General features: G+C 56.4%; 1 protein-coding gene across 1 annotated transcript in view; it reads right to left on the bottom strand.

Moving 5' to 3' along the window:
- LOC142906763 (angiotensin-converting enzyme 2-like) overlaps positions 1-15,778 on the bottom strand; it is a 45,209-nt gene that overhangs the window by 18,611 nt on the left and 10,820 nt on the right. The window contains exons 4-6 of the mRNA XM_076055209.1: positions 9,766-9,909; positions 6,601-6,725; positions 546-651 (exon numbers count right to left, since the gene is read on the bottom strand). Of these exons, the coding sequence (XP_075911324.1) occupies positions 546-651; positions 6,601-6,725; positions 9,766-9,909 (375 nt within the window). The remainder of the gene's footprint in view (positions 1-545; positions 652-6,600; positions 6,726-9,765; positions 9,910-15,778) is intronic.

Consider the following 15,778-nt stretch of genomic DNA (forward strand, 5'->3'; position numbering starts at 1 on the left):
GAGACCCACAGACTCATCACACAGAGACCCACAGACTCACCACACAGAGACCCACAGAGACCCACCGACTCACCACACAGAGACCCACAGAGACCCACAGACTCACCACACAGAGACCCACAGACTCATCACACAGAGACCCACAGACTCACCACACAGAGACCCACAGAGACCCACAGACTCATCACACAGAGACCCACAGACTCACCACACAGAGACCCACAGAGACCCACCGACTCACCACACAGAGACCCACAGAGAGCCACAGACTCACCACACAGAGACCCACAGACTCATCACACAGAGACCCACAGAGACCCACAGACTCACCACACAGAGACCCACAGACACCCACAGACTCATCACACAGAGACCCACAGAGACCCATAGACTCACCACACAGAGACCCACAGACTCACCACACAGAGACCCACAGACTGACTACACAGAGACCCACCGAGACCCACAGACTCATCACACAGAGACCCACAGAGAGCCACAGACTCACACACAGAGACCCAGAGACTCATCACCGCCGCTCTTACCCAGGAGGTGTGCAGGCAGCCCTCCCGTGAGGCTGACCTTGCTCCCGTACTGATTCCTCAGCTTGCGTCTCACGTAAGCGTGCAGCTCCTTGTACAGAGGCTCCACCTGCACACACACAAGACAAAGGTCCCCCGTGTAGCCTCAACAGACTGTAGGGGCAAGTGCTGTTAGCGAGTAGCAGCAGCACCTATACACAGACAAAGGTCCCCCGTGTAGCCTCAACAGACTGTAGGGGCAAGTGCTGTTAGCGAGTAGCAGCAGCACCTATACACAGACAAAGGTCCCCCGTGTAGCCTCAACAGACTGTAGGGGCAAGTGCTGTTAGCGAGTAGCAGCAGCACCTATACACAGACAAAGGTCCCCCGTGTAGCCTCAACAGACTGTAGGGGCAAGTGCTGTTAGCGAGTAACAGCAGCACCTATACACAGACAAAGATCCCCCGTGTAGCCTCAACAGACTGTAGGGGCAAGTGCTGTTAGCGAGTAGCAGCAGTACCTATACACAGACAAAGGTCCCCCGTGTAGACTCAACAGACTGTAGGGGCAAGTGCTGTTAGCGAGTAGCAGCAGCACCTATACACGGACAAAGGTCGCCCGTGTAGCCTCAACAGACTGTAGGGGCAAGTGCTGTTAGCGAGTAGCAGCAGCACCTATACACAGACAAAGGTCCCCCGTGTAGCCTCAACAGACTGTAGGGGCAAGTGCTGTTAGCGAATAGCAGCAGCACCTATACACAGACAAAGGTCCCCCGTGTAGCCTCAACAGACTGTAGGGGCAAGTGCTGTTAGCGAGTAGCAGCAGCACCTATACACAGACAAAGGTCCCCCGTGTAGCCTCAACAGACTGTAGGGGCAAGTGCTGTTAGCGAATAGCAGCAGCACCTATACACAGACAAAGGTCCCCCGTGTAGCCTCAACAGACTGTAGGGGCAAGTGCTGTTAGCGAATAGCAGCAGCACCTATACACAGACAAAGGTCCCCCATGTACCCTCAACAGACTGTAGGGGCAAGTGCTGTTAGCGAGTAGCAGCACCTATACACAGACAAAGGTCCCCCGTGTAGCCTCAACAGACTGTAGGGGCAAGTTCTGTTAGCGAGTAGCAGCAGCCCCTATACACAGACAAAGGTCCCCCGTTTAGCCTCAACAGACTGTAGGGGCAAGTGCTGTTAGCGAGTAGCAGCAGCACCTATACACAGACAAAGGTCCCCCGTGTAGCCTCAACAGACTGTAGGGGCAAGTGCGGTTAGCGAATAGCAGCAGCACCTATACACAGACAAAGGTCCCCCGTGTAGCCTCAACAGACTGTAGGGGCAAGTGCTTTTAGCGAATAGCAGCAGCACCTATACACAGACAAAGGTCCCCCGTGTAGCCTCAACAGACTGTAGGGGCAAGTGCTGTTAGCGAATAGCAGCAGCACCTATACACAGACAAAGGTCCCCCGTGTACCCTCAACAGACTGTAGGGGCAAGTGCTGTTAGCGAGTAGCAGCAGCACCTATACACAGACAAAGGTCCCCCGTGTAGCCTCAACAGACTGTAGGGGCAAGTGCTGTTAGCGAGTAGCAGCAGCACCTATACACAGACAAAGGTCCCCCGTGTAGCCTCAACAGACTGTAGGGGCAAGTGCTGTTAGCGAGTAGCAGCAGCACCTATACACAGACAAAGGTCCCCCGTGTAGCCTCAACAGACTGTAGGGGCAAGTGCTGTTAGCGAATAGCAGCAGCACCTATACACAGACAAAGGTCCCCTGTGTAGCCTCAACAGACTGTAGGGGCAAGTGCTGTTAGCGAGTAGCAGCAGCACTTATACACAGACAAAGGTCCCCCGTGTAGCCTCAACAGACTGTAGGGGCAAGTGCTGTTAGCGAGTAGCAGCAGCACCTATACACAGACAAAGGTCCCCCGTGTAGCCTCAACAGACTGTAGGGGCAAGTGCTGTTAGCGAATAGCAGCAGCACCTATACACAGACAAAGGTCCCCCGTGTAGCCTCAACAGACTGTAGGGGCAAGTGCTGTTAGCGAATAGCAGCAGCACCTATACACAGACAAAGGTCCCCCGTGTACCCTCAACAGACTGTAGGGGCAAGTGCTGTTAGCGAGTAGCAGCAGCACCTATACACAGACAAAGGTCCCCCGTGTAGCCTCAACAGACTGTAGGGGCAAGTACTGTTAGCGAGTAGCAGCAGCACCTATACACAGACAAAGGTCCCCCGTGTAGCCTCAACAGACTGTAGGGGCAAGTGCTGTTAGCGAGTAGCAGCAGCACCTATACACAGACAAAGGTCCCCCGTGTAGCCTCAACAGACTGTAGGGGCAAGTGCTGTTAGCGAATAGCAGCAGCACCTATACACAGACAAAGGTCCCCCGTGTAGCCTCAACAGACTGTAGGGGCAAGTGCTGTTAGCGAATAGCAGCAGCACCTATACACAGACAAAGGTCCCCCGTGTAGCCTCAACAGACTGTAGGGGCAAGTGCTGTTAGCGAATAGCAGCAGCACCTATACACAGACAAAGGTCCCCCGTGTACCCTCAACAGACTGTAGGGGCAAGTGCTGTTAGCGAGTAGCAGCAGCAACCTATACACAGACAAAGGTCCCCCGTGTAGCCTCAACAGACTGTAGGGGCAAGTGCTGTTAGCGAGTAGCAGCAGCACCTATACACAGACAAAGGTCCCCCGTGTAGCCTCAACAGACTGTAGGGGCAAGTGCTGTTAGCGAGTAGCAGCAGCAGCCAAAACACAGACAAAGGTCCCCCGTGTAGCCTCAACAGACTGTAGGGGCAAGTGTTGTTAGCGAATAGCAGCAGCACCTATACACAGACAAAGGTCCCCCGTGTAGCCTCAACAGACTGTAGGGGCAAGTGCTGTTAGCGAATAGCAGCAGCACCTATACACAGACAAAGGTCCCCCGTGTACCCTCAACAGACTGTAGGGGTAAGTGCTGTTAGCGAGTAGCAGCAGCACCTATACACAGACAAAGGTCCCCCGTGTAGCCTCAACAGACTGTAGGGGCAAGTGCTGTTAGCGAGTAGCAGCAGCACCTATACACAGACAAAGGTCCCCCGTGTAGCCTCAACAGACTGTAGGGGCAAGTGCTGTTAGCGAGTAGCAGCAGCACCTATACACAGACAAAGGTCCCCCGTGTAGCCTCAACAGACTGTAGGGGCAAGTGCTGTTAGCGAATAGCAGCAGCACTTATACACAGACAAAGGTCCCCCGTGTAGCTTCAACAGACTGTAGGGGCAAGTGCTGTTAGCGAGTAGCAGCAGCACCTATACACAGACAAAGGTCCCCCGTGTAGCCTCAACAGACTGTAGGGGCAAGTGCTGTTAGCGAATAGCAGCAGCACCTATACACAGACAAAGGTCCCCCGTGTAGCCTCAACAGACTGTAGGGGCAAGTGCTGTTAGCGAGTAGCAGCACCTATGCACAGACAAAGGTCCCCCGTGTAGCCTCAACAGACTGTAGGGGCAAGTGCTGTTAGCGAATAGCAGCAGCACCTATACACAGACAAAGGTCCCCCGTGTAGCCTCAACAGACTGTAGGGACAAGTGCTGTTAGCGAATAGCAGCAGCACCTATACACAGACAAAGATTCCCCCGTGTAGCCTCAACAGGCTGTAGGGGCAAGTGCTGTTAGCGAATAGCAGCAGCACCTATACACAGACAAAGGTCCCCCGTGTAGCCTCAACAGACTGTAGGGGCAAGTGCTGTTAGCGAGCAGCGCCTATGAAGGCTACTGGGCGCTGTGGCACACGAGGGGGTGGGTGGCCACCAACCACGCCCGGCCGCCTTTGTCTCCCCAGTGGCTGATGTTTAACTGCACACCGCAGCAGGTACTAATTTGAGGGTGAGTCGACCGAGGGGAGGTCCAGAACCGGTTCAGAGACTCGTCACCGGTGGTGTTGGCCGTGAGCGGGAATCGAACTCGGGTCGCCAGGTTCGTAGCGCGGCGTAGTGCTGACAGCGCTACAACCACTGATCCCCACACAGACACACAGACACACACACACAGACACACACACACAGACACACACACACAGACACACACGGACACAAACACTCTGACAAACACACACTCGGACACTAACACACACGGACACACACACACTCTGACACACACATACACACTCGGACACTAACACACACGGACACACACACTCGGACACACGCACACAACAACAACAACCGCCATTCGCCACTAAGTGGCGGTGACGTCACCACGACGCTTGTGCCAAGCTATGTGCACCTTGAGGTCACGTGAAGTGTCAAACGCCCACTGGCAGGAGGTCACGGGGCAGACCCAGGTGCCATGGGTCGACTGACTGAGATGAGTGGCTGATGCACCACCTGTGCCCCCTACTGTGCCAACCTGCTGTGCTTTAGCCACCCGGCGCTCCGCTCGTTGTTGTGAGTAGCGTCCTTCACGAGCCTCCTCCACAGAGGCCGATCTTGACACCGCTGGTACCAGTCATCGGCAAGTCCACTCAGCTCCACGTCCTCCTGTACTACATCACTCCATCTCTTCTCTAGCCCGTGCCGCGCCCGTTTAGCCCCCTCTATCCGGCCAAACAAAAGCTGTTTCGGCATGCGGTGGCTGGGCATGCGGGCTACATGACCCAGCCATCGCAGCCTTGCCTGCCGGAGGAGCTCACCGATGGGACCTTGCCCAGATCTTTCAAGGATTTGTGAGCTCCTCACACAATCCAGTCTGGTTAATTCCAGGATGGATCGTAGGCAGGCCAGCCTAAATGTTTCTAACCGGCGAAGATGTTCCATTAGGAGGGAATGACCGTGGCCGAGAAGACCTGAAGCTTTGTGCGGAGCGACAGACCAGGTAGCTTCCACACAGCGTTACGCAACCGATGAAAAGATATTGCCGCTCGACTGATTCGGAGTGAGACCTCTGCTGTTAAACTGGAGCCGGCCATAAGCACACTGCCCAGGTATGGGAAACTCTCCACTCTCTCCACAACTGCCCCATCACCGATTGGGAGTTGTGGGGGTGGAGTGTCCGATGGTACAAAATACCCAGGCAGGTGCACACGCACACTCGGACACAAACACATACGGGCACTGACACACTCTCGGACACACACACACTCGGACACAAACACACACACTCGGACACACACACACACACACTCGGACACACACTCAGACACAAACACACACGGACACACACACTCAGACACAAACACACACGGACATACACACTCTCGGACACACACACACACTCGGACACAAACACACACACTCGGACACACACGGACACACTCGGACACAAACACACACACTCGGACACACACGGACACACACTCGGACACAAACCCACACTCGAACACACAAACACACACGCTCGGATACACACGGACACACACACTCGGACACAAACACTCGAACACACACACTCGAACACAAACACACACGGACACACACACTCGGACACACTCGGACACAAACACACACGGACGTACACGCACGTACACAAACACACACACACTCGGACACACACACACGTACACGCACGCGCACGTGGACAAAGATCCCCACCCACCCGTGCTGCCTCGGGCTTGTTGATGGGGGCAAGTGCTGTGGTAGTGATGGCGACGATGGCGGTGGTGAAGATGGCGGTGACGACGGTGGCGGTGACGACGATGATGAAGATGGCGGCGATGACGAAGACGGTGACGATGAGGGCGGTGACGATGATGATGATGAAGATGGCGGCGACGACGGTGGCGGTGTCGATGGTGATGATGATGGCGGTGACGATGAGGGCGGTGGCGAAGACGGTGACAATGGTGGCGGTGATGATGACGGTGACGACGTTGGCGACGATGGCGGTGACGATGATGACGATGATGACGACTGCGGCGACGATGGCGGTGACGATGATGACGACGATGGCGGTGACGACGATGACGACGATGGCGGTGACGATGATGGCGACGATGACGACGATGGCGGTGACGATGATGACGACGATGACGACGATGGCGGTGACGACGATGATGGCGTTGACGACGACTGCGGCTGCCGCGTCTGTGTGCACACTCACGGTGTTGTAGAGGGTCTGCACCTCCTCCATGAGCTGTCGGCGTGAGTAAGCGTAGCCAGGGCCCCCAGCGAACTCCTCCTTCACCTCGTAGTTGCCCCTCCAATAGTCCCCGTAGTCCATGTAGCCTGCCGCACGCACACACACACACAGACACACACACAGACACAGACACACACACACAGACACACACACACATACAGAGACACACACACACAGACACACACACACAGACATACACACAGACACACACACACAGACACACACACACACACAGACACACACACACATACAGAGACACACACACACAGACACACACACACAGACATACACACAGACACACACACACAGACACACACACACAGACACACACAGACACACAGACACACACAGACATACACATACACACAGACACACATACACACAGACACACACACACACAGACACACACAGACACATACACACACAGACACACACAGACACACACACACACAGACACACACACAGACACACACACACATACACACACATACACACACAGACACACACACAGACACACACACATACACACACATACACACACACAGACACACACATACACACACAGACATACACACACACAGACATACGCACACACACGCAGACATGCACACACGCACACACACACAGACACACACACAGACACACACACACAGACACACAGACACACACACAGACACGCACACACGCACACACAGACATACACACACACGCACAGACACACAGACATACACACACACAGACATGCACACACGCACACACACATACACACATACACACAGAGACACACACACGCACACACAGACACACACACACACACACGCATACACACACATACACACACACAGACACACACACAGACACACACACACACAGACACACACACACACGCACATACACACACACAGACACACACAGACACACACAGACACACACACACAGACACACACACACAGACACGCACATACACACACACACACACGCACATACACACACACACAGACACGCACACACACGCACACACATACACACAGACACGCACACACACGCACATACACACATACACACACACACGCAACAAAGATCCCCCATGTAGCCTTAACCTCCAATAAGTACCTGGTGTGCTGCATGGTAGTGAACATCGCCACTGGGGGAGAGACAAAGGCGGCCGGGCGTGGTGCTGGCCACCCACCCCCCTCGTGTGTCACAGCGCCGGTAGCCTTCATAGGCGCTGCTCGCTAACAGCACTTGCCCCAAGTCTGTTAGAGGCTACACGGGGGATCTTTGTCTGTGTATAGGTGCAGCTGCTACTCGCTAACAGCACTTGCCCCTACAGCCTGTTAGACGCTGCACGGGGGATCTTTGTCTGTGTATAGGTGCTGCTGCTACTCGCTAACAGCACTTGCCCCTACAGCCTGTTAGAGGCTACACGGGGGATCTTTGTCTGTGTATAGGTGCTGCTGCTACTCGCTAACAGCACTTGCCCCTACAGCCTGTTAGAGGCTACACGGGGGATCTTTGTCTGTGTATAGGTGCTGCTGCTACTCGCTAACAGCACTTGCCCCTACAGCCTGTTGGAGGCTACACGGGGGATCTTTGTCTTTGATGAGGGCAGAGCGACAAGGTGTGACGAGGTGCGGGTGTTTAAAAACTTTGTTATTTTACACTTAGCTGCCGCGTCGTAGACTCTCTTTCAGAAGCGACCACGTGGCCATCACGAATGATAGCTGCTCAAACACGTGGTGGCTGATCATCCATCATCATCCATCATCATCATCCATCATCCATCATCATCATCCATTACCAATCATCATCATCATCACCCATCATCATCAATCATCCATCATCATCAATCATCCATCATCATCATCATCAATCATCCATCATCATCAATCATCCATCATCATCATCCATCATCATCCATCATCATCCATCATCATCCATCATCATCATCCATCATCCATCATCATTATCAATCATCATTATCAATCATCATCATCCATCATCATCATCCATCATCATCATCCATCATCATCATCCATCATCATCATCATCCATCATCCATCATCATCATCCATCATCATCATCATCCATCATCATCCATCATCACCCATCATCATCATCCATCATCATCCATCATCATCCATCATCATCCATCATCATCCATCATCATCCATCATCATCGCGTGGAAATTTAAAGCAGTTGCCAAATATTATTTCGGTAAAGTCACGTAGAAGGGAAGTAAAATATTTCGCTTCTACGTAACTTTACCGAAAGAACCAAGAATATGAATCCCTACAGTCACGAAAGCTTTAAATAGAAATTCAGCAGCCAGATAGTCTAAACGCGGTGGCGACGTCGATTCTGATCGCGGAGGGGGCAAACCGGAGGACCCGGAGACAAATCTACGTGACCACCACGAGGAGAGAGAGGGAGAGACGCAGACTTCAAATATACAGCAGCAGCAGGTATCGTCAGGGTCGGGATCGAACCCACGACCTCCTGCGTACCAGGCGAGGTAGTTAACATCTCACCAAATCACAGGCATCGTCGGGATCGAACCCACGACCTCCTGCGTACCGGGCGAGGTAGTCAACATCTCGCCAAATACAGCAGGCACCCGACCCACGACCTCCTGCGTACCTGGCGAGGTAGTCAACATCTCACCAAATCATAAGCATCGTCAGGGGTACGGGATCGAACTCACGACCTCCTGCGTACCTGGCGAGGTACTCAACATCTCACCAAACACAGCAGGCATCGTCAGGGGTACGGGATCGAACCCACGAACCTCCTGCGTACCGGGCGAGGTAGTCAACATCTCGCCAACTACAGCAGGCACCCGACCAGCGACCTCCTGCGTACCTGGCGAGGTAGTCAACATCTCACCAAATACAGCAGGCATCGTCGGGATCGAACCCACGAACCTCCTGCGTACCGGGCGAGGTGGTCAACACCTCACCAAACACAAGCAGGCACCCGAACCCACGAACCTCCTGCGTACCGGGCGAGGTGGTCAACACCTCGCCAAATCACAAGCAGGCATGGTCACGGGGTCGGGATCGAACCCACGACCCTCCCCAACACCCACCCCCCACGGTGTGTGTGCGAAGCGCGTGCCGTGCTACCGTTGAGGGTGGCCACTTCGTTCTTGAGCTCCACGTATTGCTCGTAGAGGGGCCGCATGAGAAGCCCGACCTGGCGGTGCCAGCCCTCCCAGGCCCAGAGACGCTCGTCGTAGTCAAGGCTGCTCGCCATCAGCGCCTCCAGCTCTGGCGGGGGAGAGGGGGAAGATGCGCCGATGTCGCCGAGGGCCGCGTGGGACGCTAGAGAGCCGTGGAGCCACGCAGAGCCGCCACGGAGATCCCCCCTCCACCTCCAGCCCCCCCCCCCCCCGTACTCATAGAGACCCACAGAGACCCCCCCCCGGTAATCATAGAGACCCACAGAGACCCCCTACCCATACTCATAGAGACCCACAGAGATCTCCCCCACCCCTCCCCGTACTCATAGAGACCCAGAGAGGCCTCCCCCTGTACTCATAGAGACCCACAGAGACCCCCCCCCCGTAATCATAGAGACCCACAGAGACCCCCCCCCCCATACTCATAGAGACCCACAGAGATCTCCCCCACCCCTCCCCGTACTCATAGAGACCCACAGAGGCCTCCTCCTGTACTCATAGAGACCCACAAAGACCTCCCCCACCCCTCCCCGTACTCATAGAGACCCACAGAGACCTACCCCCGTACTCAGAGACCCACAGAGACCTCCACCCCCGTACTCATAGAGACCCACAGAGATCTCCCCCCGTACTCATAGAGACCCATAGAGACCCCCTCCCGAACTCATAGAGACCCATAGAGGCCTCCTCCTGTACTCATAGAGACCCACAGAGACCTCTCCCCGTACTCATAGAGACCCACAGAGGCCTCCCCCCGTACTCATAGAGACCCACAGAGACCTCCCCCCGTACTCATAGAGACCCATAGAGACCCCCTCCCGAACTCATAGAGACCCAGAGAGGCCTCCTCCTGTACTCATAGAGACCCACAGAGACCTCTCCCCGTACTCATAGAGACCCACAGAGACCCCCCCACCCCCCGTACTCATAGAGACCCACAGAGACCTCCCCCCGTACTCATAGAGACCCATAGAGACCTCCCCCCGTACTCATAGAGACCCACAGAGACCCCCCCACCCCCCGTACTCATAGAGACCCACAGAGGCCTCCCCCCGTACTCATAGAGACCCACAGAGACCTCCCACCGTACTCATAGAGACCCACAGAGACCTCCCCCCGTACTCATAGAGACCCACAGAGGCCTCCCCCCGTACTCATAGAGACCCACAGAGGCCTCCCCCCGTACTCATAGAGACCCAAAGAGACCTCCCCCCGTACTCATAGAGACCCACAGAGACCTCCCCCCGTACTCATAGAGACCCACAGAGACCTCCCCCCGTACTCATAGAGACTCACAGAGACCCCTCCCCCCGTACTCATAGAGACCCACAGAGACCTCCCCCCGTACTCATAGAGACCCACAGAGACCCCTCCCCCCGTACTCATAGAGACCCACAGAGACCTCCCCCGTACTCATAGAGACCCACAGAGACCCCCTCCCCGTACTCATAGAGACCCACAGAGACCCCTCCCCCCGTACTCATAGAGACCCACAGAGACCTCCCCCGTACTCATAGAGACCCACAGAGACCCCTCCCCCCGTACTCATAGAGACCCACAGAAACCCCCTCCCGTACTCATAGAGACCCACAGAGACCTCCCCCCGTACTCATAGAGACTCACAGAGACCCCTCCCCCCGTACTCATAGAGACGCACAGAGACCCCTCCCCCCGTACTCATAGAGACCCACAGAGACCCCCTCCCGTACTCATAGAGACCCACAGAGACCCCCCCCCCCGTACTCATAGAGACCCACAGAGACCTCCCCCCGTACTCATAGAGACCCACAGAGACCTCCCCCCGTACTCATAGAGACCCACAGAGACCTCCCCCTGTACTCATAGAGACCCACAGAGACCTCCCCCCGTACTCATAGAGACCCACAGAGACCTCCCCCCGTACTCATAGAGACTCACAGAGACCCCTCCCCCCGTACTCATAGAGACCCACAGAGACCCCCTCCCATACTCATAGAGACCCACAGAGACCTCCCCCCGTACTCATAGAGACCCACAGAGACCCCTACCATACTCATAGAGACCCACAGAGACCCCTCCCCCCGTACTCATAGAGACCCACAGAGACCCCCCTCCCGTACTCATAGAGACCCACAGAGACCCCCCCCCCCGTACTCATAGAGACCCACAGAGACCTCCCCCACCCCCCCCCCCCGTACTCATAGAGACCCACAGAGACCCCCCTCCCATACTCATAGAGACCCACAGAGACCTCCCCCCATACTCATAGAGACCCACAGAGACCTCCCCCCATACTCATAGAGACCCACAGAGACCTCCCCCCATACTCATAGAGACCCACAGAGACCTCCCCCCGTACTCATAGAGACCCACAGAGACCCCTCCCCCCGTACTCATAGAGACCCACAGAGACCTCCCCCGTACTCATAGAGACCCACAGAGACCCCTCCCCCCGTACTCATAGAGACCCACAGAGACCTCCCCCCGTACTCATAGAGACCCACAGAGACCTCCCCCCGTACTCATAGAGACCCACAGAGACCTCCCCCCGTACTCATAGAGACTCACAGAGACCCCCTCCCGTACTCATAGAGACCCACAGAGATCTCCCCCACCCCTCCCCGTACTCACAGAGACCCACAGAGACCTCCTCCCCGTACTCATAGAGACCCACAGAGACCTCCCCCCGTACTCATAGAGACCCACAGAGACCCCCCTCCCCGTACTCATAGAGACCCGCAGAGACCCCCTCCCGTACTCATAGAGACCCACAGAGACCCCCCCCCGTACTCATAGAGACCCACAGAGACCTACCTCCGCCTGTACTCATAGAGACCCACAGAGACCCCTCCCCCCGTACTCATAGAGACCCACAGAGACCTCCCCCCGTACTCATAGAGACCCACAGAGACCTCCCCCCGTACTCATAGAGACCCACAGAGACCTCCCCCCGTACTCATAGAGACCCACAGAGACCTACCTCCGCCTGTACTCATAGAGACCCACAGAGACCCCTCCCCCCGCCCCCCGTACTCATAGAGACCCACAGAGACCCCCTCCCCCCCGTACTCATAGAGACCCACAGAGACCTCCCCCCGTACTCATAGAGACCCACAGAGACCTCCCCCCGTACTCATAGAGACCCACAGAGACCTCCCCCTGTACTCATAGAGACCCACAGAGACCACCCCCCCATACTCATAGAGACCCACAGAGACCCCTCCCCCCATACTCATAGAGACCCACAGAGACCTCCCCCCGTACTCATAGAGACCCACAGAGACCCCTCCCCCCGTACTCATAGAGACCCACAGAGACCTCCCCCGTACTCATAGAGACCCACAGAGACCCCTCCCCCGTACTCATAGAGACCCACAGAGACCTCCCCCCGTACTCATAGAGACCCACAGAGACCTCCCCCCGTACTCATAGAGACCCACAGAGACCTCCCCCCGTACTCATAGAGACTCACAGAGACCCCCTCCCGGACTCATAGAGACCCACAGAGATCTCCCCCACCCCTCCCCGTACTCATAGAGACCCACAGAGACCTCCTCCCCGTACTCATAGAGACCCACAGAGACCTCCCCCCGTACTCATAGAGACCCACAGAGACCCCCCTCCCCGTACTCATAGAGACCCGCAGAGACCCCCTCCCGTACTCATAGAGACCCACAGAGACCCCTCCCCGTACTCATAGAGACCGCCCCCGTACTCATAGAGACCCACAGAGACCCCCTCCCGTACTCATAGAGACCCACAGAGACCCCCCCCCGTACTCATAGAGACCCACAGAGACCCCCCCCCCGTACTCATAGAGACCCACAGAGACCTACCTCCGCCTGTACTCATAGAGACCCACAGAGACCCCTCCCCCCGTACTCATAGAGACCCACAGAGACCCCCTCCCCCCGTACTCATAGAGACCCACAGAGACCTCCCCCCGTATTCATAGAGACCCACAGAGACCTCCCCCCGTACTCATAGAGACCCACAGAGACCTCCCCCCGTACTCATAGAGACCCACAGAGACCTACCTCCGCCTGTACTCATAGAGACCCACAGAGACCCCTCCCCCCTCCCCCCGTACTCATAGAGACCCACAGAGACCCCCTCCCCCCCGTACTCATAGAGACCCACAGAGACCTCCCCCCGTACTCATAGAGACCCACAGAGACCTCCCCCCGTACTCATAGAGACCCACAGAGACCTCCCCCTGTACTCATAGAGACCCACAGAGACCACCCCCCCATACTCATAGAGACCCACAGAGACCCCTCCCCCCATACTCATAGAGACCCACAGAGACCTCCCCCCGTACTCATAGAGACCCACAGAGACCCCTCCCCCCGTACTCATAGAGACCCACAGTGACCTCCCCCGTACTCATAGAGACCCACAGAGACCCCTCCCCCCGTACTCATAGAGACCCACAGAGACCTCCCCCCGTACTCATAGAGACCCACAGAGACCTCCCCCCGTACTCATAGAGACCCACAGAGACCTCCCCCCGTACTCATAGAGACTCACAGAGACCCCCTCCCGGACTCATAGAGACCCACAGAGATCTCCCCCACCCCTCCCCGTACTCATAGAGACCCACAGAGACCTCCTCCCCGTACTCATAGAGACCCACAGAGACCTCCCCCCGTACTCATAGAGACCCACAGAGACCCCCCTCCCCGTACTCATAGAGACCCGCAGAGACCCCCTCCCGTACTCATAGAGACCCACAGAGACCCCTCCCCGTACTCATAGAGACCCCCCCCGTACTCATAGAGACCCACAGAGACCCCCTCCCGTACTCATAGAGACCCACAGAGACCCCCCCCCCGTACTCATAGAGACCCACAGAGACCCCTCCCCCCTCCCCCCGTACTCATAGAGACCCACAGAGACCCCCTCCCCCCGTACTCATAGAGACCCACAGAGACCCCTCCCCCCTCCCCCCGTACTCATAGAGACCCACAGAGACCTCCCCCCGTACTCATAGAGACCCACAGAGACCTCCCCCCATACTCATAGAGACCCACAGAGACCCCCCCCCCCCGTACTCATAGAGACCCACAGAGACCTACCCCCGTACTCAGAGACCCACAGAGACCTCCCCCACCCCTCCCCGTACTCATAGAGACCCACAGAGACCTCCCCCACCCCTCCCCATACTCATAGAGACCCACAGAGACCTCCCCCCGTACTCATAGAGACCCACAGAGACCCCCTCCCCGTACTCATAGAGACCCACAGAGACCTACCCCCGTACTCATAGAGACCCACAGAGACCCCCTCCCGAACTCATAGAGACCCACAGAGACCTCCCCCCGTACTCATAGAGACCCACAGAGACCTCCCCCCGTACTCATAGAGACCCACAGAGACCCCCCCCCCGTACTCATAGAGACCCACAGAGACCCCCTCCCGTACTCATAGAGACCCACAGAGACCTCCCCCCGTACTCATAGAGACCCACAGAGACCCCCTCCCGTACTCATAGAGACCCACAGAGACCTCCCCCCATACTCATAGATACCCACAGAGACCCCCCCCCCCGTACTCATAGAGACCCACAGAGACCTCCCCCCGTACTCATAGAGACCCACAGAGACCCCCTCCCGTACTCATAGAGACCCACAGAGACCTCCCGCCCCCCCTCCGTACCAGTGACGTGCGGTGAGGTCAATGGCTGGGGAGGCAGTGGCTAGTGTCAAAGCCAGATTCACACACTGAGGGGGGCGTGGCCTCGCTGAGGGGGGCGTGGCCTCGCTGAGGGGGCGTGGCCTCGCAGAGGGGGGCATGTTAGACACGTCCCCCTTCGGTGAGGCAGATGTGACAGCTGCCTCCCCTGGTGCTTTTTCATTGCAGTTTCATGAGACCAGCGTGCCTAAATATCTTTATACACGTAGTACGTGAAATAAGTTAACCTGGAGTATGGAAGACGAGGACATGAAATGAAGGGGTCTACAAACATCACATTGGTG

The sequence above is a fragment of the Petromyzon marinus genome, chromosome 70 (assembly GCF_048934315.1).
Source record: "Petromyzon marinus isolate PM22_M1 ecotype Great Lakes invasive population chromosome 70, UKy_Petmar_22M1.pri1.0, whole genome shotgun sequence".
Taxonomy (NCBI): Eukaryota; Metazoa; Chordata; class Hyperoartia; order Petromyzontiformes; family Petromyzontidae; genus Petromyzon; species Petromyzon marinus.